General features: G+C 34.4%; 4 protein-coding genes across 5 annotated transcripts; 2 read left to right on the top strand and 2 right to left on the bottom strand.

The window, feature by feature from the left end:
• Window positions 1-976: 976 nt before the first annotated feature.
• On the bottom strand, window positions 977-2,606 carry LOC112503173 (1-aminocyclopropane-1-carboxylate synthase 9-like). Its single transcript, XM_025107239.1, has 3 exons — window positions 2,328-2,606; window positions 2,073-2,233; window positions 977-1,954 (listed from the first exon to the last, which is right to left on the bottom strand). The coding sequence occupies exons 1-3, from the start codon at window positions 2,598-2,600 to the stop codon at window positions 985-987; spliced, it is 1,404 nt and encodes a 467-aa protein (XP_024963007.1). The 5' UTR covers window positions 2,601-2,606; the 3' UTR covers window positions 977-984.
• A 6,630-nt stretch (window positions 2,607-9,236) lies between these two features.
• On the bottom strand, window positions 9,237-12,988 carry LOC112503174 (uncharacterized protein At3g49720-like). Its single transcript, XM_025107240.1, has 7 exons — window positions 12,843-12,988; window positions 11,668-11,814; window positions 11,112-11,151; window positions 10,920-10,958; window positions 10,366-10,740; window positions 9,844-9,899; window positions 9,237-9,625 (listed from the first exon to the last, which is right to left on the bottom strand). The coding sequence occupies exons 2-7, from the start codon at window positions 11,788-11,790 to the stop codon at window positions 9,473-9,475; spliced, it is 786 nt and encodes a 261-aa protein (XP_024963008.1). The 5' UTR covers window positions 11,791-11,814; window positions 12,843-12,988; the 3' UTR covers window positions 9,237-9,472.
• Window positions 12,989-18,263: 5,275 nt separating this feature from the next.
• LOC112503176 (DUF21 domain-containing protein At2g14520-like) lies at window positions 18,264-21,655 on the top strand. Of its 2 annotated transcripts, none has more exons than XM_025107242.1 (11): window positions 18,264-18,438; window positions 18,622-18,698; window positions 19,218-19,301; window positions 19,400-19,513; window positions 19,591-19,677; window positions 19,761-19,900; window positions 20,229-20,316; window positions 20,774-20,847; window positions 20,974-21,101; window positions 21,179-21,435; window positions 21,526-21,655. In XM_025107242.1, the coding sequence occupies exons 1-11, from the start codon at window positions 18,264-18,266 to the stop codon at window positions 21,562-21,564; spliced, it is 1,263 nt and encodes a 420-aa protein (XP_024963010.1). In that variant the 3' UTR covers window positions 21,565-21,655. The 2 variants fall into 2 exon arrangements, with proteins under 2 accessions (XP_024963010.1, XP_024963011.1); XM_025107243.1 differs by having other exon boundaries at window positions 20,974-21,095.
• Window positions 21,656-22,149: 494 nt separating this feature from the next.
• Window positions 22,150-24,345, top strand: LOC112503177 (pentatricopeptide repeat-containing protein At3g49740). The gene has a single exon (XM_025107244.1). The coding sequence runs from the start codon at window positions 22,150-22,152 to the stop codon at window positions 24,310-24,312; it is 2,163 nt and encodes a 720-aa protein (XP_024963012.1). The 3' UTR covers window positions 24,313-24,345.
• Window positions 24,346-24,368: the final 23 nt, after the last annotated feature.

The raw sequence follows: 24,368 nt of genomic DNA on the forward strand, positions 1-24,368 counted from the left end.
AAACACAAATACAATGTGAAAGATAAAAGGGATTATCATCAAATCACTGAGAGAGAGGATCAACAAAATCTCAAACCCTAGTAGAATAGTGGAAGACTCATGTGATTTATGTTCATAATAGAACTCGGTGGTTCAATTGGTTGAAGGAGATGCATCAGCCGAAATATGAAAACCCTTTGTTATATAAAGCAAGCAAGCTCTTACATAAGAGAAGTACATTGAGCCTTGATGGTCATCGTAATTCTTTAATGTAGTACATTGTAAGTTCTTCGATGGTGATGGGCATTTTACGACAGTTGTGATTATATATGAGATCCATATACAGTCCCATATACAGTAAGGGGTTGTTTGACAATTGCTGAATGGTTTGGTGCAGAATGATTAAGTGATCAGAATGGTTAAGAGGCTCTCATGATATAGTGCAAAATGAAATATAATTATTTGGTAATTGTGTACGATGAAATTAGGGCTCTTAATGGTTAAGGGAGATCCATGATACAAAATCATTCAGAGGGTTTTGGAACCATTAAGAGACAGACTTTTTTTTTGTCAAACAAGATTCACCTCTTAACGATTCAGATACTGTCTCTTAATGAAACTATTAAGAGGTAAACAAACAACCCCTAAATCATAAAACTAAGAACAAAAGCTGACAAAACATAAGGACGAGAAATGTAATTTATTCCTTAAACAATTTAATGAAGTTACATCAAAATTACTCAAATGGGTTTACAAAGTAATTAAAGAAGCATACGCCACTCCAAATCCATATGGATTGAGTGCAAATTTCTGTACATCAATCCATGATCCCCTAAAATAAACCAAAAGACCCCATACACATTAAGTTCTAGGGATATATAGGATTAAACTTTACTCTATTTAAAAAGTAGAGTAATTGTTTCGTAAATTCCAAAAAAAAAAAATATTAACTCAAAATATATAATATGCATCAAGAAAAAAAAACGTAATAATTTGATCGATCGGCTAACGTTGCCCCACAGCTTCTAATTGGGTAGACGTTAGCGAAAAAACCCATTTGGGTAGCGATCTTGTTCTTCTAGCGTTGTTGAGGATCTGATGACGACGGTTATGGTTATTTTTCTTCGAGTCGACAAATGATTTGACCCGTTGCATGGCTTGGGCTAGGGTTTCATCGGACATATTTGCAAAGCAAACCCTAAACCAACCCGGTTCACTACAATGGCAAGATGAACCGGGTGAGATGTTCAACCGGACCTCATACACCATCTTCTCCCACAGTTCCATTTCCCCTTCAAAACTCTTTGACTTCATGAGATCTCTCATATCCACCCAACAAAATAAACCGGCGTTGCTTTTCAGGCACCGGATTCCCGACTTCTGAAGCCCTTTCACGAGCGTTTCCTGCCGTTTCTTTAACCTCCGGCGATTCTCCGACAAATAGGATTTTGTAAATTTCCGATCAGACAGCATTTCCGACAGTAGATACTGAGTTTGCGACGAAATCAACCCAAAGCTCGACATTTTTGTTGCGGCGGCGACGATATCCTCGTTGCCGGAGTAAATCGCTCCGATTCGGAAACCCGGGAGGCCGAGATCTTTTGAGAGGCTGTAAACAATGTGAACTCGCTTCGAAACTTCGTTGTTGACGAGGTTTCTGTTCTTTAAAACCTCCATGATACTAACGAAGTTTGGTGAACCGAAAACGGTGCCGGAGTAAACTTCATCGCTGATGAGGTGGATGTTCTTGGTGGAGATGAAGTTGACGAGAAGATCGAGCTCATGCAAACTCAACGACGTGCCCAACGGATTCGAAGGATTTGTGATCAAAACACCCTTCACTTTGAGGTCTTGTTTTTGTGCTTGTTGGTAAGCATCTTCAAGTGCCGATCTGGTAATCCGGAAACCATTCGAACTTGAACACTGGATCGGAACTATTTCAGCTCCAGTTCTCCACTTGAGGTCTCTATCGAATCTAGATAACGTAAGAAACCAGATCAGGATCACAGATATATAGCATACAGTAATAATTTTACTGCCACGTTACTTGAGATTCAATTAAATAACGAAAAAAGTAATTAATGTGAAGGTACCCTGGATAATATGGCGTGGGAATGAGGAAAGCGTCGCCGGGGTTCGCGACGCAAAACATTAACGTTTCGTTGGCGGAGGTGGCGCCGGCGGTGAGGACAAGGTTTTTTGGATCAAAGGTAACAGTGTTGCCTCTTGTTTCTGACATGAATCGGACTAATGCCTGTAAATTTTCAAATTAGTTACTGATTAAATACATGATTAAGTTTTCTGAATCAAAAAGGGGATGAATGAATGAATGAAGTAGTTATGCTTACATTCTTGAAAGCAGGAAGGCCATGATAATCTTGGAAGAGAGCAAGTTCTTTAAAGATGGATTGATCATCTTTCTTGAACCCAGTTGCATCTGGGTTGTTTTTTATCCAAGATTCAAGAAGATCAAACGATAATTGGTTTTCAGCAAGACCCATCTGGATGATACCATTGGGATTGTCGATTTGATGGTAGGGATTCTTCTCGTATTCTTCCCATCCAAGAAAGTAGGAAGAATCCTGACCATGAGCATTGCTGGTAAGCTTTGCAGACAACATCGATCGAAAGATGAACGTGTTTGAGTTGTATAAACCTTCAAAATCTGCTATGGAAAACTGCAGAAAAATATGAAAACAAGTAGGAGATTTGGGTTTAAAGGTGTTAATGGAAGGAAGTGAGGAGGAAGACAATGGTGGTGGGTGTGGGTTGGAAGGTATATATAGATTTATAAAGGCCAAGTTGACAAATGAGTTTTACTTGAATTCCACTTCACTTGTTTGACTTGAGATTCTGATCTTGTACCGTCACTCTACGCTCTTTCCTGTGCACCCTCCTCAATCGTACGTGTATTGCACGTGATGTGGTTTCATCTTTTACTTATTAGTATTTTATATTGTACTTCCACTTTAATATTGTATCTTTTACTTCTTAGTTTAATTATTGTACTTCCACTTTCACACTTGTGTTGTCGTTAAATATTCTCCTATCTCAAAATAAATAATATTTTAAAAAAAATTCAGAAAATGATACGTAAGTTTAGAAAATACGTAATTATTATATTTTTGAAATAATTAAGTAATATTTTTATTTTTGATAATAATAGAGAGAAACTTTCTCTGTCTCATAATTAAATGTATAATAGAAATGAGTTTTACGTGAATTCCATTTCACTTGTTTGGTGGAGGATCATTAAATGGTCAGAATGATTAAGAGACTTTTATAATATAGTTTAAAATAAAATATGGTTATTTATTGATTGTCTATAATGAAATTAGGACGCTTAATAATTTAGGAGACCTAAAATCCAAAGGCATTCAAAAGGTTTTAGAATCATTAAGACTTAAGAGACAGAGTTTTTTTGTCAAATATGATTCACCTCTTAAAGATTCAGATGATGCATTTTAATAGAACTATTAACAAACAACTCCTTAAATTTTAGATAGAGGCATTAAAATTTTATTTTACTCTGCTTCAAAGTTCAAAGGATTGGTTAAATATTTGTTTAAAACTTATTTTAAATACAAACTAAATAATGTAAATAGATGTAAAATATTAATATGAGAATCTATTTTCTGTATATTATTTAATTGTTTAATGGGTAGAATTTCTATCTCTACTTTTGATATTTTATTTAAAAAAGAATTATAACATACCTGTTAAAAATGCTTTAAAACCTATCATCAAATTCTATTATTCAGATGTTCAGTTGTTATCATATCTATCTAAAATAAAACTAAAATTACTATATATTATAATCAAATAGAAAAAGATTCATTCGACAAGTGGTAAGTATTGATAAGTAAAAAATGATCTTACCCCTTTAATTGATCAGTATTTGCGGTTTTGACTATGAAACACCAGATAATTTCTCGTATAGGTATGCAGAAAATAGAGGGATAGTTTCGTAAGTTTTACAAGTAGACGGCAAACAGGTTCATATGTGAACCCGTGTGATTCACATATGAACCATATGTTCATATATGAATCGGTTAATTAGTTCATATGTAAAATTGTAAATCACACAAGTTTATATGTGAATCGGTTAAAATAGTTTATGTGTGGATTAAACGGGCTCACATATGAACTCGTTTCTCACATATTTATAGAAGTTATGAAACTACCTCCTTTATTATTTGTATAGCCGAAAATTATTGACCACTTAAAGCCGTAATTCTATATTGTATGAAAGAATGAGATCACTTCTTTACTTCTCAAAATAACTTATGGCTAATAAAATAATATCTGAATATCTGGAAAAAATCAACCTCTAAAGTATTAGCAATAAATAAGAATTTGATTATTTATGGATCAAAGGTATATCACAACATAATACCATGACACATATAACGTAACTTTTTCTTTTTCGAGAATATTTAAATTTTGTTTGACAGTTGTCATCAATATGTATCACGTAACTATACAAACTTGTCTTTGAGCAAATAACCTTACAAACCTTCACATCATAGAACTTTCAGAAGAAGCAAATCGGTATATTTCAGTCTAATCGAATCACGTTAAATCAGCTTAACCATCCAATTTGCATACGTGGTTTTATCTTTGAGTAGAATACTGAAATAAATTACAAAAGATACGAAGTTGATACATAGCAACTTGACCACCGTTCAAATACGGAATCATTTTGCGTCTTGATTTATAGAATACTGAATATGTATACCAACATTAAAAAAAACGAATATGTAAAATGACAGAAAGGTCATAAAATACAAAATGAGATTCTTTATAATATTTATAATTTTTAATTAATAGTTTGATGTCAAAATTCCACGACTGTTACAAGTTCTATAAAAAAATCATTTTTATCTGATTGAGATTGGCACAAGCTGGTCTAAAAAATTACAAATCAGTACATGGTTGGTATGATACAAACCCTTGTGAAGTTTTTATTTTGTTGTGCTGGTAATAATGTGGCGGGGAAAAATATGGAAAGTAAGGTTTTTGAAGGTTCTTTCATTGTGGATGATCTTATTAAAATAGCATGTGCATATGTGAACTCGTGTAATTCACATATGAACTATTTGTTCACATATGCATTTGTTTGTTCGCCTATGTGTAAAAGTTACGGAACTACCGCTATATTTTTCGTTTGACCAATCAAAACTGCAATTCTAGACCAATCTTGACCGTATGAAGGGTTATGATCACTTCTTTAGTTTTCAAATCTATAGACCTAATAAATAAGTAACTTGGGTGATATGTGTCATCTTCTGGTGAGTCGGTTATCTTATATTCCCGCCTAAACATGTATCTAGACACAATTTACATTAGTGGTTCAAAGAGACATATTTGGTTGACATCTGTCCATTTAAAAATGTATCTTTTTTATCGTGGTTTAACTGATTTCTCTACTAAACGGGATTTAGTTCAGACTAGAATCCTTCAGCTAATTTGACAGCTTTTTGCTGACAGCCTTCAGCTTGTGTTTTCAGCTTATTGTGACGGCTTTCAGCTCATCGTTGACAGCTTATCACTGACAGCTTTAAGCTAATCTGACATGTTATTGTTGACAGCCTTCAGTTTTCAGCTTATCGCTGACAGCCTTCAGGTAATCTGACAGATTATTGCTGACAGTCTTCAGCTAATCTGACAGGTTATTGCTGACAGTCTTCAGCTAATCTGACAGGTTATTGCTGACAGCCTTCAGCTTTCAGCTTATCACTGACAGCCTTCAGGTAATCTGACTAATTATTGTTGATAGCCTTCAGCTAATTTGACAGGTTATTGCTGACAGCCTTCAGCTAATTTGACAGGTTATTGCTGACAGCCTTCAGCTTTCAGCTTATCACTAACAGCCTTCAGGTAATCTGACAGATTATTGCTGACAGCCTTCAGCTAATCTATAAGCTGACAGCCTTCAGCTAATTTGACAAGTTATTGCTGATAGCATTCAGCTAATCTGACAGGTTATTGCTGACAGCCTTCAGCTTGTGTTTTCAACTTATCGTGACTGCTTTCAGCTTATCGTGACAGCTTTCAGCTATCACTGAGGAGGCAGCTTTCAGCTTATCGTTGACAGCTTTCAGCTATCACTTGCTGATGTTGTCAAGGAGTTCCGTAAGACAAGTTTTGTTGGTTAATATGCCGGCTATAAAAGGTTTTTTTTTTTGCCAAAAATATGTCTATATTTGTTCAAAATAACACATTTAATTTTATTATAGGGTTAACTTTATTTTAACTAATTATTGATATAGTTTCATTTCTAAATTCAAGTCTGAATAGTCATTTTTCAGAGTTATACTTCAGAGTTATTTAAAGAGTACAAGTCAGAAGTAGTATCGTACTTTCGATGATCATTCATATTTGTAAGATAAGTTCTTGACATGATTTAATTTTTTCAAATTACCCCGTGTAATACACGGAATCGAACCTAATATATATATATATATATATATATATATATATATATGGGCCTAATCAAATGAGAACTGATTAGTTTGTGGTAATTATGAGGTCCAATCTCAACCACAAATCAACGAATAAATTAGAAAATTAATAATTATGATAGTTTGAGTTAAAATTATAATTAGAGGGCATATTAGGTATTTTTAAAAAAATCCTCTCTCCTCTCTCATCTCTCCGACCTCTAATCTCCGGCTTCCGGTGAAATCGGTATCACAGTATATCACAATGGTTATCACATTGTGAATTACAATGGGTATCACATTGTGTATCTTTGTTTTTAAGGTTTGAGTTGGTATCATAGTTGGTATCACAGTATATCACAATGGGTATCACATTGTGTATCTTTGTGTTTACTTGGTACCTGTCGGATTAATGTTCACCGAAGGCCGGAGATTGGTAGTCGGAGAGATGAGAGAGGAGAAAGGAGTTTTTTTTAAATACATAAAAAGCCCTCTAATTATAATTTTAACTCAAACTACCATAATTATTAATTTTCTAATTTATCCGTTGATTTGTGGTAAAATTGGATATCACAGTTACCACAAACTAATCAGTTCTCCCTTGAATGTACCTCTCTCTATATATATATATATATATATATATATATATANNNTCTCTCTATATATATATATATATATATATATATATATATATATATATATATAATCCTTCAAAATTTAAAAAAAGTGCAAGTTTATGAGACATAATTTCCATAAATTACTGAAGTGAAGGTGGTTACATATTTGGAAAAGCAAAAAGTGAAAAAGCATGTTTGTGTACCCAAAAAGGGCAAGTAGGTAAAAAGGAACCATCGTCAGCAGAGTGATACTTATAATATGCTAATTAATCAACACCAAACAATCAACCCAAACCGCCGTTGGTATTTGCTACCTGATTACATTTAATGGAACTTGCTCATTTTTAAATGCCAATTTTACTCCATCTTCTCCTCCTTATACTTTATAACCAATTTAACTCAAAATTATGTAATTCACATTATTCAACTTTCCATTAAAATAATAAAAAATTGGGCATTATATAAGTATTACTTACATAATGTTCATATGAACATTACATAAGTAATACTCATGCAACTTGCGTAATGTCCATCTTTCTATTATTTGCCACATGGGCATTACGTAAGTGGCATTGCACAACTTGCGTAATGAACATTATTTTCCTTATTATTTTAATGGGAAAAGTGGATTACGCAAGTTGCATAATACTTTTTTGACTAAATCAGGTTGAAAGTTGACTATAAAGAGGATGAGAATAGTTAGTTCAGTCATTTTCTTTTTAAATCAATTGTGCTTGTAATCGATAATTATTCGTAGATAAAGTGATGTTGAAGTGACACCAAGACTCAAAGTTCCTTTTGTTGAATATCTACTTTAGATTTTAAGCATCTATGACAAATTCTTGAAAATTAGAGGGTTTTTTACTCCAATGATTCAAAAATTGCTTAGAAAAGAGAATTGATTATTTTTTCTTGTTATTTCCTTTGATTAGAATCCTTAAAATTAAAAATAAAATTAATATTTTATTATATATTTTAAATTTTTTAATAATATAATCAATATCATAATCTTTAAAATGAAAAATATGTTAGAGTTGGAATATAATCTTTTAATTTTTAATATTCTATATTTTAGGAAATTCTAAAAATATTTTTGATTTTTTTATTAACTTGGATATCTATTCAATCCGCTATACGAACCGACTAATTCCAGGGCAACCACCTGCTTTGCAGATAACCCGGAGTCACCGCATTTGAACCTCCATGGTCACAAGAAGATTTTTATTCCTCCTTGGATTTAAACCTGAAACCTTCTGATACTTTTAACCTTTGGAGTCAAGCTCAAAGCAATCAGGCATCACCCTTGTGGTTAATATTTTTGATTTTTAGTTTGAGGAGAGGATGAACATTGTAGCGTGGGTAGCCAACAGGTTTGTCCCTTGATGTCTTGTTTTACCCATAGTAATTGTTATGCATAATGCATGCCTATTTCAATCTAATGATGATTGTTAGGTGTTTGAAATTTAGGGTGAATCTGTTTGAAATCGATCGTTTTTATTTTACGTTTCGTTGAAATTAATATTTTAAGACACTTTTTGGCTTTACACTTTTAATCAATCTCAACTGTACGGAAAAGAGTAATAGAAATTCATAATTCGTTGGCGTATTTATTGGTCTTAGTGGATCAGTACATGATGGTTGAAAGGTGCAAGGGGTTGTCCTTTGAGGCGTTCGTTGATGGTTGTTGAAGAAGACAATACGATGATATATAAACATTCCAAATACGTTTAAGCAGAGTTTCATGAACATATTATCATACATATCATACTCTGAGGCTTAATCATGTGAAAACTTCAAATTTTGTAAAATCTATGAAAACTTTTACCTTAAGGTTTTGTTTCACATTATTACTTTTTCCATCTAAGTATATTATTTCATATGTTGATTAACGTATATTTATTTTAAATGTATTTGTTTCACATGTACTTGTTCACAAACACGACAAAAAAGTTCATATTGTGAATCGAGTACATGTGAAACAAATATTTGTTAATAACTACATTAAATTCTCGACTACTAAATAAGACAGTATTTAGTCCTAATCGAACCAAACACCAGAAAGATTCAATACAGTCAAATCATATCTGAATAGCAACACTACCTAAAAGATATATATCGAATATTTGGCTTAATGAAGTCCCATATTTATATTCTATCATCAACCATTTGTGGCTTAATGAATATAGAGTCCAAATGATTCTATCATAATATAATATAGCTTGATATCTGTCTTCAAATGAAAATAGGTGTACAACTATTGAATTGGGCCATCAAATTTTGATGAATTGGTGTAAAATAACAACATAAAGGGTGGTGATGGAATCAACATCTTCCTCAAAATTGAGCCAAGAACAACACATCTATATCTATATGCCAACCGGAGTCTTCTTCTCCGGCGGTGAAAATTGATTACGAATTGTCGGTATCTCGCCATCAATGGTACGAATTGAGGTGGAAAATTTGGCATTTTGGCTTGAACGAGCTCTTGGAAGCGGCCTGCTCAAACTTCTTTGCTGCTGCTTCGTTCTCCTCGAGGCTTGTTTGAACGAAAAACCTCGCCCACCAACTCGCGCTCCGCATTTTAGCCTTCACGAATGTGTCATTTAAATCATCATTTTTAACTCGTAAGGAAACAAACCAAACTGACCGAGTAAATCCCACTCGAAAGTAGGGTTCCGGGAGTTGGGATGTACGCAGACCTGACCCCTACCCCAAATGAGTAGAGCGGTTGTTTCTATAAAGACCCTTGGCATGTGCAAGATTGTGAGCAAATAGTTAGAAAGAATAAATGCGCAGTTGCTTACGGGGCGTCCAAATCTTGATGCTTGTTGGAGTTTCACTTTTGAATTACTAGGTTTACCTGAAAGGACACAATCATGCGGTTAGCACTATGACAAGATCGGTTTTAAAGGACGTCAAATATGTCTGATTGTTCTAATAGACTATATTACAAGACTTAAGTTCGAAGGACCAAACAATTATGCATCCTATATAAAGGTGTTGCAATAGAATATTATGACTTAATTGGACATCCTAACACGTTTTTAGGACAATATTGAAATAAAATTGTCCTACGAACACATCAATTCATAAAGCACTCTTTCAACTAATGTCATATAGTAATATGACGTTCTATTTCAAAATCGTCAAAAACTTGTTAAAACACCCAAAAGCGTCCGGCATCCTATTATAATTTGGCATATTAAAACATTTAGACATATTTGGTGTCCTATAAAGTCAATTTTGTTGTTGTGTATAGGTTGAAAACTAGGTAACGGAATTACGAATTCGACCTTGATTTACAGTTGCTATTTATAGTAAATTACCTGTGAATATAACAAGATTTTGAGCAGAAACTCTTGCCAAATCAGGAAGGGTTTTGTTGAGGTACTTTGGAGATAGATAATCGACCGAATCTGAAACTATGATCAAAGAGAACGATTTAGCCCTATATGGCAAAGGAAACTTGATGTCCGCAACACGTACTAGCCCCTTGTGCACGAGACTTCTGCAAGAGATATCAGCATCCTCAATATCATACGGTTCCACACCCCATGCTTCAGTGTTTGCTTCTTTGGTCAATCGAGAGACCACAGAGCAAGCATCGGGCCCAACGTGCAATACTCTATGCATGCTGTCACCATACGTTTTCTTTAAAATGGGTATTGCAGTATGAACATCAAATGTGCAGCCAAAGTTATCTGGAGATGTTCATAGAATTCGAGTTAGCCCCCAGCCAAAATCTTGTAAGAATGACGGGTTTTTAATCATATCTATTTATCGGCTTATGGGAACATCATTTTACTAAATTTTGTTCGATTTTTTGTTTATTGCAACGATTATCGTGTGTGATTATTGATGTTAGCAGGGGATCGTTCACCTTGAATCTTGCTAAATGCTTTATAGGATCCAGATTCACCTGCATTCCAAAAGCAAATGGTAAGCCAAATATAAGAAGAAATATACATTCCAAGAAGATCAAGAATTTGGGAAACAAGAATCTAGCCATGGCTCAATGAGCATGTATACGGATGAATAAGCGTTCATGAGCATTATCCAGATTAATACGAACCTGTACCCTTATAAACATAGCCAATCACAAGGACGGTTCCCTGTATTATTGAAAATATTGAATCAGATTCTGTGCAAGTTGGAGCATGTTGAAAGAACAACAGTAGACTACAACAAAATTGGCTTTATAAGATGTCAAATATGTCTAAATGTCCTAATAGACTACTATATAAGACAAAGTTTATAGGGCCAAACAATTGTACATCCTATGTAAAAGTGTTACAATAAGATTTAGAACGTATTTGGGCATCTTTTGGAATAAAATGTACTCTGAACACATCTTTTTATAAGACGCTTGTTTATACAAGAATTTTTCAAATGATAAAACATATAAAAAGACTATATGTCAGCTTTATTTCAATGTGAGAGCACAAACTTGTTAGTATGCCCAAAATCGTTATATCAACTTATTGTAAAACACATTTAAATAGGACGGACAATTGTTTGGCCCTATAAAGCAGTCTATTATGACATTTAGACATATTTATTATCATATAAAAGCCGATTTTGTTGTAGTGGTATGTGCTACAAACAAAATATAGAGATTAGGAGCTTACTAGTAAGACAAGCACGATGGATAAGAGAGGAGAAGGTCGTGATTTTGGATGAAAAATGCCCCCTAGTGGATTGTTTCCGCTACCCACAAAGCGCCTTGCGGGATTTCCTGGCCTTCTTGACATGGCTGTTTGTGTGAAGTATCAAAGCTAAAAAGAATCCACATTGTGCCAAAAAAGACAGCAAAAACGTAAGAAATGGTTGTCTAGCTCAATAACCTTCTATAAAACTGACTTTAAGAATGTAACCCTCTAGTCTATTTTTAAGTTTTTACGTGGGCAATTTGTGACCGTTTAACACTGCAGGCAGGCTGTTCAACACGAGGTCAAATGACAGTCATGCTTCTAATCGAAATTTGTTAGCACTTGCCCCCTTCACTACAAGGCCAAGCTAGTAAAAATCAAGCTTCTAATGCCAATTTCAATCAACCAGCAGATCGATGTATGTACACAACCCCATTAGAAGCTTTATGGTCATGTTTTCATTAAGTTGTATACTCCATCTTGCCCCAAAAATCCAGTTTTAAATTTGCAGATTCACACATAGAACTTTCAGATTCAAACTCGACAGTTTTTTGGTTTTATTATCCCCAAATGTTTCTGTTATCATATCATCCAATGTTGACATAAAGTAGTTAATTCTTGTCAATTTGAAGTTAAATACAAACTCATTTGACCATCAAAGGTCTAAATATTTTCATGTTCAACTGTTCAAGTTCATGTCTGTCCAAAGAACATGTAGGCCAGCATATATCTAAACTGTACATATCTAATGAGTTATGAATCAAGGATCAAATCCATAAAGAAACCATAGCTAGATAAATAAAAAGAATTTTACATCAACACATTCTCGCTAGAAAGCAAGTAATTACTACATTCACCTGATACAAGAAATGGCAGAAGTTCATATGATTGAATAAAGTCATAAGTAGGACTTTCCCCAAATGGAAAAAAAAAACAGAAGGCAATTAAACAAACACCTTAAGAGCATGTGTCAGATAGATTCAAGTCAAATCAAGATTCAAGATTTTCAAAAACCCATGAACAGAATTCAATCACAAGTCGAAAGAAATCACACAATCCCAGATTAATGCTGAAACCGAAAACGAACAAGAACAAATTTGGTATAAAAGAAAAACAAACTAGAAATGGGAAGTAAAGAAGTATAAAACACCAACCTTTGATCAATCTGTTAATGGGATAGATTCATCTTTTTCTTTTTCGGATCTATAAAAGCCTTGATCTCAGATCTGATCTGTTATAAGAGAAAAAGGAGGGGTGTGAGTGTGAATTGATGCGCCAAAAGTTCAGACGACAATGGGGGAGCTGGAAGAGACTTAAAAGAGATGGGCAAGTTGGGGAAATCTGATGGGTCGTGGGCCACGTCGGAAATGATTTTGGATCTTGGTTTCTGATGTCGGTAATGTAGGCCTGAATTTTCTTTATTCAATAATATGGTTGAATCGAGGGCAGAGCATCTTGATTGAGACCCAACATATAATGAAAATTAATCAATTTTGCACTATTCTTATTTTTTGGACCGACATGGATTTACGTTGGAAATAAAATCATGAATACCGTTCTTTTGTAAGAATGTTAACAAAATAGTACATATCATAATAACGATGTGCTCATTACTGTTATATAACCTCAGAGGGACGAACAGATTGATTCGGTTGGTACAGTTTTTCGGTTTAAAAGCGATATAGTTTGGAACTAAGTATTCTTTGATAAACAAATACAAATAATAATGTGGAAAGTTTGATAAATAAAAAGAGAAAGCAACATCACCCATAGTTTTTGTAACTTTACTTGAAAAAGTTCATGTCTAACAAGCTCAGACCAGATCTTACTTAAAGATTAAAAAAAACTCAACACAATCACGCTTGAAAAGGCCCAATCAGGTATTTTTATGATGCTAAGAAAAATTCAAGTTTTTGACCTGATTCGAAAAAGTTCGTCTAGGAAATCCAAGTCAGACCTTAAAGCTTAGGAAAGCACTGCTTGAAAAAAATCTGATCAAACCTATTTTTAAAATTTAAAGTCCATGTTAGGTTTGAAAAACACAAGTTTGTTTTACTAAAAACTGACTTAAAATGTCTGAATTTTGTCCATTTATACCTACTATAGAGGCGCTAATAGAAACGTGTTCTATGCCGGATATAAAAGTCATGGGCCACTTCAAAACGAGTCCCTACTGCGACCCTCCTTTTCATATGTGGAAGGAAGTGGTCCAGGTTTGGAGGTGATCCATCAAATTAAAATTTAGAGTAAATTATGTTTTTCGTTCCTATGGTTTGTTAATTTTTTTGATTTTCGTTCATATGATTTAGAAACTACGATTATCATTCCTATTATTTGTAATTCATTGATATTTTTGTCGTTATGATTTACAATCTATTGTTGTTTCGATCCCTGCAGTTTACAATCCATTACAGTTTTGATCCCTTGTACCTAAAAATATGAATTAGTTCAAAGATGAATATTGCAAGACATTGTAAGTTATAGAGACGAAAATCATATTTTCTAAATCGTATGGACGAAAACTGAAATTACTAACAAACCATATGGACCAAAATCGTAATTTACTCTTAAATCCAAAAAAGCTAAAAATCATAATTATTTTATTTGTAGATAGTTGGTTAGTTATGATAACACTATTGTTTTAGTTTGATTTTTATCCAAGGTTCTAAATGGTATGGAGTGTGACGTAATAACGAGGTAGTAAATTATATATATCATGTGTATAATTATACATACATATATATATATACATATATATATATGTGTGTGTGTGTGTGTGTGTGTATGTTTACTACTACTCAATGAGTCGATGGTATTAAACAATATAAATTAGGGTTTTATTCTAAAAACTAAAAAAAATAAGACGCTAAATATATAAGAAAACTCAGATATTGCGTTACGAAAACCACACATTGGCTCATGGCATGCCACATGCTTAACATGGCATGACACACGAGCATATTTATGAAATTGCAAGAACTTTACGGTTGTATGGTAAAGTTTATGAAATAAAAAACTTTATAAAATGCTAACGTGACATGACAGAAAGATGATTTAGCGGTTTTACAAAACTTTATAGTATCCATCATAGCAGTATCGTGGATGACCTTGGGTGGTTCATCAAATTGAATATGTTTACCATTCTCGAGCTGGCTATAAATACAGACCCACTAAGTAAATTATTTACTGTAGAACTTAAACATTGACAAAGCATCTGAACGGTTATTCCTCTGGCTTTTGCAAAAAGCTATATAGAACTCACTAAAATTGATAAATAACTTACAAGAATAACGATAATCAATGATGCAAGCGATTGATATTTAGTGATTATTTGGTGAGAATCTTTAAGCTCTGAATGAAGTTGTTTGACTTGAACTCTTAAAATTGTTGTATTAAAGTCGTGACAAAGCAATTAATTTAAACTAAACTAAACAAAACAAGATATCTGATGGACATAAAATAATTAATTCTTAAATTAAAGTCTGAAAAATATCTGCTTTTTAACTGTTTGAAGTATTGTGTTTCATAGAAGTACTCAATGCGTACATCTGTGAAGATCATGCAAAACGTCTTGAATTGTCGGCCATGTTTTTGCATTAAATATAACCTCTTACCAAACATTCAACATCTCTTTCGATTTAGAATGGCCCGAAAAATACAATGATGGTGTTTAAAGTAGATTTGACTTTTGTTGAATTTATGTTTTCAACAACTCAAAAAATCATTTTTTTTATAAAACTTATTCAAGTAAATATTGATATTATCACTAGTATTTAACGTCTGATATTTGATGATAAAGTAACTTGCAGAAGACTGACTCAAATTTGAACTTTCATTAGATTCCTTGCACCACACTTCTCGGAAAATAAGGTCATTGATATCCGCAGGTAGCATGCTTCTCGAGATGAATTTCGATCTTTGTACGTAGATTTGACATGATAATTCGCAGTTCAACAAAGTACACAATATATGTTAATTAAGTCTTATAAAATACAACGAAATTGTTAGAATACAATATACTTCCAGTTTATTTGTCAAAACTGCAGAATTTTCAAGTGTAATAAAAATAAGGAAATTTAAATTGATACAATCGCACCAAAAATTATTTACATTTTGAGTGATTATATTTTGGTCTATGTAACACTCCGAAATAGGAGAAAGTTGTAATAAGGATTTTAAGGAGCAATTTAAATTCTATGCAGTGAAAGTTCAAGTGGGTCATTAATCCAGCGATATTTGGATTACTGGTAAATTTCAACGTCTCGAAAGTTGTGTGGGGCTCTAAATCCCATTGGGTTATACAAATCAAAAGAAGAAATCTATTGTTTCTCTTTGATTTTCTCTAAACATTATAGCAAGAGGGCATAAGGTAAAGTAGTAACTTTTTTAGTAACGGATCAGTATTTGTTATATGTTTTCGATACATGCTATACATGCTATACATTTTTTTGGAAGAGGAGACATATGTGGTATTTACGTCAGCAGATATGCATGAAAATTGATTTTTGGTATGTGTAAGGTTTCACCAATCAGAATATTGACTACGTAGGTAGGAAGTGTGCTTATGAGGATCAGATCGGTAAGGGTTGGTTAGCTCCCACTCGAACCAAACAATGGCCGAAGAACCATACCATACAGGGATTAAAAGAGATCTTAAAACTAAAACGTTAAAAAGAACTTTCTTTATGCATGAAACCATGAAGTAATCAAAGTTTCATCGTCTCATTATCTCAAGAGCAGCAAAATTAGGAGCATAAAATGTGTCGACTTTAGTTGAATTCAGTCATGTTATGTTGCTTTAGTATTGGAATGTTTATTTCCGTTATTGTTTTTTGATAATGTCTTAGTTAGGTGTAGGATGAACTAGAATATGTTTAGCCATTAGGACTTTTGAATTTTAAGTTGCGTTCAAACAAGAAACGATACTTATTTAAGAGAATGGTCAAATCACGTGCAAAATCACATGTGATTTTACATTAACAGCCAAAAAAGTGTGCGAGTGACTCTATGACCGCATCTTCGGGTCGTAGGGCGAAGTCGTGTGAATCACATGTGATTTTGTACGTGATGTTAGCGTAAAATCTAATGTGATTCAACATTATTGTACTCTTAAATAGTTAACATTCTCGTTTTATCCTCCCTCTCTCTCTCTATATATACATATAGGGGTAGGTTCATTTATGAACGGAGAGACAGCTTATTTTATGAGTATTCACTATGAATATTATTTATATGAATGTTTGTTATAACATTGATCATGAATAGTACTAGAATATTTAATGTAACCTCCCTCTATATACATATATATACATATATACACACACACACACATATATATATACATATATAGAGAAGCGTTCAAATAAAAATCACTCAATTTGTACAAAACCGTGAAAACCACATTCAGTCAATCATAATTTTTTATTCTGTTCATTTTTTTATAATTATGAGGGGTTGATTAACCATTTTTATTGTGAAGGGTGTTAATCATGTATATTATCATCTTCGTTATTTTAATTTTAGAGAAATACATGAAACAGTTTCATTAAAATTTCATTAAATATTATATGAAACAATTTCATAACCATATATGATACAAATTCATCAAAAAAAAAAGTATTATATGAAACAATTTCACAAGATTAAACAATTTCATGAAAAAATTTCATAAGTACAAACAATAAAATCGACATATGAAAGTGGTTTGTACGGTTTGTACAAATGAGGGTGTTTTCATTTGATCGCTTTATATATATATATATATATATATATATATATATATATAGAGGAGTGATCATATGAAAACCGCCCTCATTTGTGTAAACCGTGCAAACCACCTTCATCTGTCGATTTCATTGTTTAATCTTATGAAATTTTTTCATGAAATTGTTTAATCTTGTGAAATTGTTTCATATTGTGAAATTGTTTCATATAATACTTAATGAAACTGTTTCATGTATTTCTCTAACATTAATGAAACAGTTTCATGTATTTCTCTAAAATTAAAATAATGAAGATGATAATATCTATGATTAACACCCTCCACAATAAAAATGATTAATCAACCTCTCATAATTACAAAAAAATGAACAAAATGAAAAATTATGATTGGTTGAATGCGGTTTGCACGGTTTGTACAAATTGAGTGGTTTGCATTTGATCGCTCCCCTATATATATATATATATATATATATATAACATGTGTTGAGAATCGAGATTGATTTCAAAAGCGAAGCATCCAAAGCTTGGTTAATTTGTGTTGATAGTGGCCAAGTCAACTGATTTATAATACCGAGGATCCAAGTCGGCATCATATTCATTTGGACAGATTTTGGAAACCGAACAACAAAGGCTATAAATCAGTCGTCGTCTTTGATGAAAAAGAGTGTCATTTCCATTGGAATATGCTCAGAATCTCTCATCGCTTTGTTTGCAACCTTCCTGTATCGAATGCCACCCTCACTACATCTCTTAATCCTAATACTATACACTATATATATATATATATATATATATATATATGAAGCTATCATATAGAATTAAGGTTGTAGTTATATAGAAACTGGAATCAATTCATGAAGTACTTATCATGTTGCAGTCTAGATTTCTTCTTTCACGTAGCCGTTATCGCGATGATCGTGTTGTTTGCAGGTATGATGTCTGGACTCACCCTCGGACTCATGTCAATGAGTCTTGTGGAACTCGAAGTTCTTGCTAAATCGGGAAAGCCCATGGACCGTCTCCGTGCCTGTATGCTTTTACTCTTTTCTTTTCTTTTCGTAAGATATAAATATATATAACGCTGTATAAACACTGCATTTTCACACCATGAAAACTAGTTTGTAAAATTTATTGAACTTGTAAATGATTATAAGTATATATATGAATTCATTCAAAGGCCATCAATTTTCAATCTTAATTATTTCACTGCAGCAAAGATCTTATCAGTTGTCAAGAGGCATCATTTAGTTCTTTGCACTCTCTTGATCAGCAATGCTACTGCCATGGAGGTATTTATGCACCAGAAATAGTCATAGATCCTGTTAGAATCCGACCATTTTTCTACTCGATATATGTTGGAACTTTCCTTCTTTCTTAAGGGCTTTTCTGAAATGTAATATAATAGGTCCTACATATTCTCATATGGTATCAGAGTCACTGTCTACCACTCTAGGGACTCAACATTCTAGACAATCTGTCTAGCCCTTTCTTGACATTGTGGGACAATCTGTGTCTGTCTAGTCTTTGTTGGAATCTTACCTACTTCTATTTTAAAACAGTCTGCCCTTGGTTTCAAACAGTCTCCTCCCGTCAAAACTTAGAAAGACACTAGAGGATCATTTTGCAAAACTAGATTCTCGAGAAGGTCATTGACCTAAATAGCATGTTAGAGTCCCACCTCTCGGTAAAAGCTGAAACATCACTTCTATTTTCAACGGCTCTTTTGAAAAGTAATCTGACGTATTCCATATATTCTCACAAATTGCATGCCTTAAGACGTACCTAACATGCGTTATCCAATGTTCCAGGCACTTCCGCTATTCTTGAACAAGTTGGTCCCGGAATCAATCGCGATTCTTGTTTCAGTGACATTGATACTTCTCTTCGGTGAGGTCAGGATTCTCGTGTACTAGCTAGGCATCCTAACGTAACATGTTGATGCAAAAAAGTCAACTGAAGGGTTTTTTCATTCATGTTTACCTCTGAGCAGATAATACCGCAGTCTATCTGCACACGCTACGGTCTGGTGATCGGTGCAGCCGTGACTCCACTCATTCGTGTTCTTGTTTGGTTTTGGTTTCCTGTAGCATATCCGATAAGCAAAGTGAGTTAGTTTTTCTTTCAAAAGGAGAACAGAAAATTCCTTCAACTGAGATTGATTCTTGAATTACTTACTGCCAGGTGCTAGATTGCATATTGGGGAAAGGGCACGTGAGTCTTTTCCGGCGAGCCGAATTGAAGACATTAGTTGATTTTCATGGCAATAAGGTACGGTATTTTCTCTTTCGACCCATCTCAGAAATCTTTCTAAGAAGAGGATTTGTATACCTGATGTTCGTGGTGTTATGAAGGCCGGGAAAGGTGGAAGTTTGTCACATCACGAGACGACAATTATCGGAGGAGCACTTGAACTTACTGCAAAAACAGCAAAGGATGCCATGACTCCTCTATCTGAAACTTTTTCAGTTGATATCAACTCCAAACTTAATAGGTACCTGACATATTCATATATACATATATACTTGGGATCATGTGTTGTTTTTGCGAAACCATGAGACCACATTTTTACATTTGAAACTTCACAGCAAAACACTATGAATGTAACCTTCACAATGTTTTGATGTGAAGTTTCAAGTGTAAAAATGTAGTCTCACAGGTCTCACAAAAACAGGTTGGAACCCTCTCTCTCTCTCTCTCTCTCTCTCTCTCTCTCTCTMTATATATATATATATATATATATATATATTTCCATGAAACGACAAGATCTAGTTTCCGTTTTCAATGCAATATGATACCGAAAACAAGTTTCTACATCTCAGGAATTTGATGAATCTAATTATCGAAAAGGGTTATAGCAGAGTGCCAGTATACTATGATCAACCAGCAAACATAATTGGAGCTCTTCTGGTAATTATTATACTCATTATAACAAAATTGGTTTTACAGGATGCCAAATATGTCTGATAAATGTCCTAATAGATAGGATCAAAAAACTGTAAGTCCTATGTAAATGTAAAGGTGTTGCAATAAGTTGATAAGACGTTTTGTGTCATTATATGAATAAATGTCTTGTAAAAACAAGTGTCCTATAAAAAAGATGCGCGACAAGACAATTCTCATAGGTGTTATATTTATTTTAAAAGTGTCCTAAAAAACGTCTTGTTAACTTATTGTAACACCTTAATAGAAAACATAAGTTTGGTCTTATAAACTGAAGTCCTGTAAAGCTGTCTATTAGCAACATTTAGACATTTTCAGCATCATATAGTTGTCGTGTCTGTCCACCTATGTGCTACCAACATACCCTTATTCGAGTTACGTCGTGAGGCTAACTATAATCATTCTTGCTCATCGTGAACTGTAGGTGAAGAATCTAATGACCATCAACCCAGCAGATTGTGTGCCAATAAAGAACATCACTCTTCGCCTGATTCCAAGGTACGTTTCAACAGAAATTTGCATAATTTTCATTCAAAGTAAAGCACTATATCTACGTTTCTGTTCAAATATTATGTGTTCAGTGCTCTTGAAACCTATCTGATAACGGTCTTTTGTTGGTATCAGAGTTTCAGACACGATGCCATTATATGACATACTAAACGAGTTCCAAAAAGGTCTCAGTCACATAGCTGCAGTCATACAACTGCCAAATCAAACGACAAAGCAGTCAACCACCAAGCGCTCAAGTGAAGGTAAGCTTATCAGCTAACAATTAGCTTATCGGCCAGTTTGCCAAACATACTAGTCTAAGATGAAATAACGTGTGCAGTTAGAGTAGATATTCTGAACGAAAGCTATCAAAGCAGCTATGGAGGTTTAAGAAGCAGAAGAACATTTAACAAGTTCAAATCCATTTCCGGAAGTGGGAATGTGTCACGTGCCGAATCCTCTAAAAGCAGAAGGTGGTCGGATAAATTCTTGCCGGAGGTTCTTAATGTAATCGAGAATCCAGTTTCTTCTTTCAGACAACAAGGGGAAGTCATAGGCATCATAACAATGGAAGATGTTATGGAGGAGCTTTTAAACGTATGTCTTTTCATCGATTTCTATTTCTAACCAAAATTTTCAAACTTCTAGTCAACCGCTTAACCATTTTCCTATTGATAAAACATGTAGGATGAGATCTTCGATGAAACAGATCATCATAACGAATAACAAGCTGGAGACAGGCTATATGCTTACAAAGAATTGACAGTGAGGAGTATAAAGACTATCTTTATGTCAATGCTACACTAACATACAGGAAAACTTGATAACCTTGCAACTGTATACTTGTAGTTGAACATGAATCTTTTGATGAAATTTATTAGTTTTTTTGCTATATAATTAGCATAATGATTAATGGGTGTGTACCTCCGTTTTGATCTCCTCGAAAAGTGAAGCAGCTCTAAAGTAGTTAAGCACCCAAACAGAGTGTTCATCAGTTTCACATCCTTATTTAGGCATTTGGTCGAACACCTCCGCTGCGTTGTTCTCCATTTTAGCTAAATTAAACCTCGTGACAGCAATGCAACAATCACCTTGGTTTTAGAAATGGGTTTTCTCTCCTCGTTCCCCCGATAATTATTTCCAAAGAATGTGTGATTATTGATGGTATATTTCATGACTTTGATTGTCACTATAACCAGGACAGAAGGTTCGGTTTTTATGATTAATAAGAGTTTTGTTTAAGTGGGCCATAAACCCTTTTTAAACAGTAAAAACTCATTCTTTTAGAGCAATTTGGTTCGGTGAAAGCAAATGAATAGTGAACTCATCAAGGTCAACTGCTTGCTTGCTAAACTCACCAAATCACAACAATACACAAAAACCCTCCAATTGTTCCACCAAATTCAGTCTTCCCAATATCTGAAACCTGATCAGTATACCCTCTCTACCACCCTCACCGCCACTGCCAATCTCCGTGATGTTGCTGCCGGGAACCAGGTCCACGCCCATGTTATCCGGACAGGTTTTAAAATATACCCACATGTAGCCAACACTCTGCTCTTCCTCTATGCAAAATCAATGGATTTGGTTTCGGTGAAACGGGTTTTTGATGAGATAAAAATCCCAGATGTATATTCATGGACGACGCTATTGTCTGCATGCACAAACCTTGGGGAGGTTGAATATGCATGCCACCTGCTCGATCAAATTCCCCAAAGAAACGAAGCTGTGTGGAATGCAGTTATCACGGGCTGCGCAGATAATGAGCACTCAAATATTGCATTGGATATGTTTCAAAGAATGCATTTGTTGGGTATCAGGCACGACAATTACAGTTTTGCTAGTGTTTTGAGCTTGTGTTCTTCAGAATTAATCAACTTTGGTAGGGAAGTGCACTCACTGGTTATCAAGACTGGGTTCTTGGTTAGATCTTCAGTCAAGAATGCTTTGATTACTATGTATTTTAACTTTGGAAGTGCTAATCAAGCATACGATGTTTTCGAAGAAACAGAAGAGCTGGGTCATGATCAGATTACTTATAATGCAATGATAGCTGGTCTGGTGAGCTTGGGAAGAGATGAAGATGCCTTCATGATGTTCAAAAACATGCAAAAAGTCGGTCACTGGCCAACTGAACGGACTTTTGTGAGCGTTATGAGTTCATGTTCTTGTGGAATAACCGCCATACAACTTCACGCCAATGCCATTAAGACGGGTTTTGAAGATTTCAATGCTGTAAGTAATACAACAATCACCATGTATTCTGCTTGTGGGGATTTGCAGGCAGCGCGCATGGTTTTCGAGAAATTGGAAGCGAAGGATCGTGTCTCGTGGAACACCATGATCACAAGCTATGCTCAAGAAAATCTTTCTAGAGATGACGCCATTGTGATCTACTTGCAGATGCAGCACCAAGGAATCGGACCAGATGAATTCACCATTGGAAGCCTGCTAGCAACCTTGGATTCAATGGTATGTGTCGAGATGATTCTTGCCATCGTGATTAAATACGATCTTATTTCGAAAACTGAAGTGTCCAACGCCTTGATTTCCACCCTTTCTAGACTCGGTGCATTAGAGGATGCATATACCATCTTCACCGAAATGAATTCCAAGAATTTGATATCATGGAATTCAATGATTTCCGGCTTTCACTCAAACGGGTGTTCAGTAATCGGCTTAGAACTATTCTCCGAGATGCTTATATCAGATTTAACTCCAGATGTTTACACATTGAACATTGTTTTAAGCATATGTGCCACCATTTTAGCCTTCAGAAACGGCAAAGAAATCCATGGATACGTACTCAAATTCCATTATTTACACGAACCCTCATTAGGGAATGCACTTATTGCTTTATACGCAAAATGTGGGATTCTAGATTGGTCCATAAAGGTGTTCAAGTCGATGATCTACAAAGATGTCGTTTCTTGGAATTCGATGATTTCTGCTTACGGAAACCATGGAAGAGGGGAGGATGCAGTTTTGTGTTTTGAGGAGATGCAAAAATCTGAAGGGGTCAAAGTGGAACCAGACCATACCACCTTTACTACAGCTCTGACGGCCTGCAGTCACGCAGGCCTGGTTGACCATGGAGTTGAAATATTCAACTCCATGGTCAACAAGTATGGTCTAGAACCAGAGATTGACCATTTTTCTTGCATTGTTGACCTTCTGGGACGAGCAGGTTTTCTTGATGCAGCGGAAAACCTAATGAAGAGCGGTCGTTTTAACGTGCATTCTAGTATCTGGTGGAATTTGTTCAGTTCATGTGCGGCTCATGGTGATTTTAGATTAGGAAGGATCGTTGCTGGATTTCTGCTCGAATTGGAAGAAGATAAGTCGGGAGTTTATGTGGTTTTGTCGAATATTCTTGCGAATGCAGGATACTGGGAAGAGGCGGCGGATATGAGGGAGATGATGAAGAGCTATGGAGTTGTGAAGCAACCTGGATATAGTTGGATCAGATCTTAGAACCATATTGTAACTGTTGTTTGGTTCGCAAAATGTTTTTGGAATGAATTGAAATG

Source organism: Cynara cardunculus, unplaced genomic scaffold (genome assembly GCF_001531365.2).
Source record: "Cynara cardunculus var. scolymus isolate 2C unplaced genomic scaffold, CcrdV1 Un_Scaffold_2658, whole genome shotgun sequence".
Classification (NCBI taxonomy): domain Eukaryota; kingdom Viridiplantae; phylum Streptophyta; class Magnoliopsida; order Asterales; family Asteraceae; genus Cynara; species Cynara cardunculus.

Excerpts from the sequence above, each read along its gene's own strand:
- LOC112503173 (XM_025107239.1), bottom strand. The coding sequence starts at position 2,600 with ATGTTGTCTGCAAAGCTTACCAGCAATGCTCATGGTCAGGATTCTTCC. Across the intron at positions 2,234-2,327 it reads GCCTTCCTGCTTTCAAGAAT|GCATTAGTCCGATTCATGTC; the intron begins GTAAGCATAACT and ends GAAAATTTACAG. Across the intron at positions 1,955-2,072 it reads CCCACGCCATATTATCCAGG|ATTCGATAGAGACCTCAAGT; the intron begins GTACCTTCACAT and ends TACGTTATCTAG.
- LOC112503174 (XM_025107240.1), bottom strand. The coding sequence starts at position 11,790 with ATGTCAAGAAGGCCAGGAAATCCCGCAAGGCGCTTTGTGGGTAGCGGA. Across the intron at positions 11,152-11,667 it reads CCATCGTGCTTGTCTTACTA|GGAACCGTCCTTGTGATTGG; the intron begins GTAAGCTCCTAA and ends TCAATAATACAG. Across the intron at positions 9,900-10,365 it reads AAATCTTGTTATATTCACAG|GTAAACCTAGTAATTCAAAA; the intron begins GTAATTTACTAT and ends GTGTCCTTTCAG.
- LOC112503176 (XM_025107242.1), top strand. The coding sequence starts at position 18,264 with ATGAAGTACTTATCATGTTGCAGTCTAGATTTCTTCTTTCACGTAGCC. Across the intron at positions 20,848-20,973 it reads ACTCTTCGCCTGATTCCAAG|AGTTTCAGACACGATGCCAT; the intron begins GTACGTTTCAAC and ends TGTTGGTATCAG. Across the intron at positions 21,436-21,525 it reads TTATGGAGGAGCTTTTAAAC|GATGAGATCTTCGATGAAAC; the intron begins GTATGTCTTTTC and ends TAAAACATGTAG.
- LOC112503177 (XM_025107244.1), top strand. The coding sequence starts at position 22,150 with ATGAATAGTGAACTCATCAAGGTCAACTGCTTGCTTGCTAAACTCACC.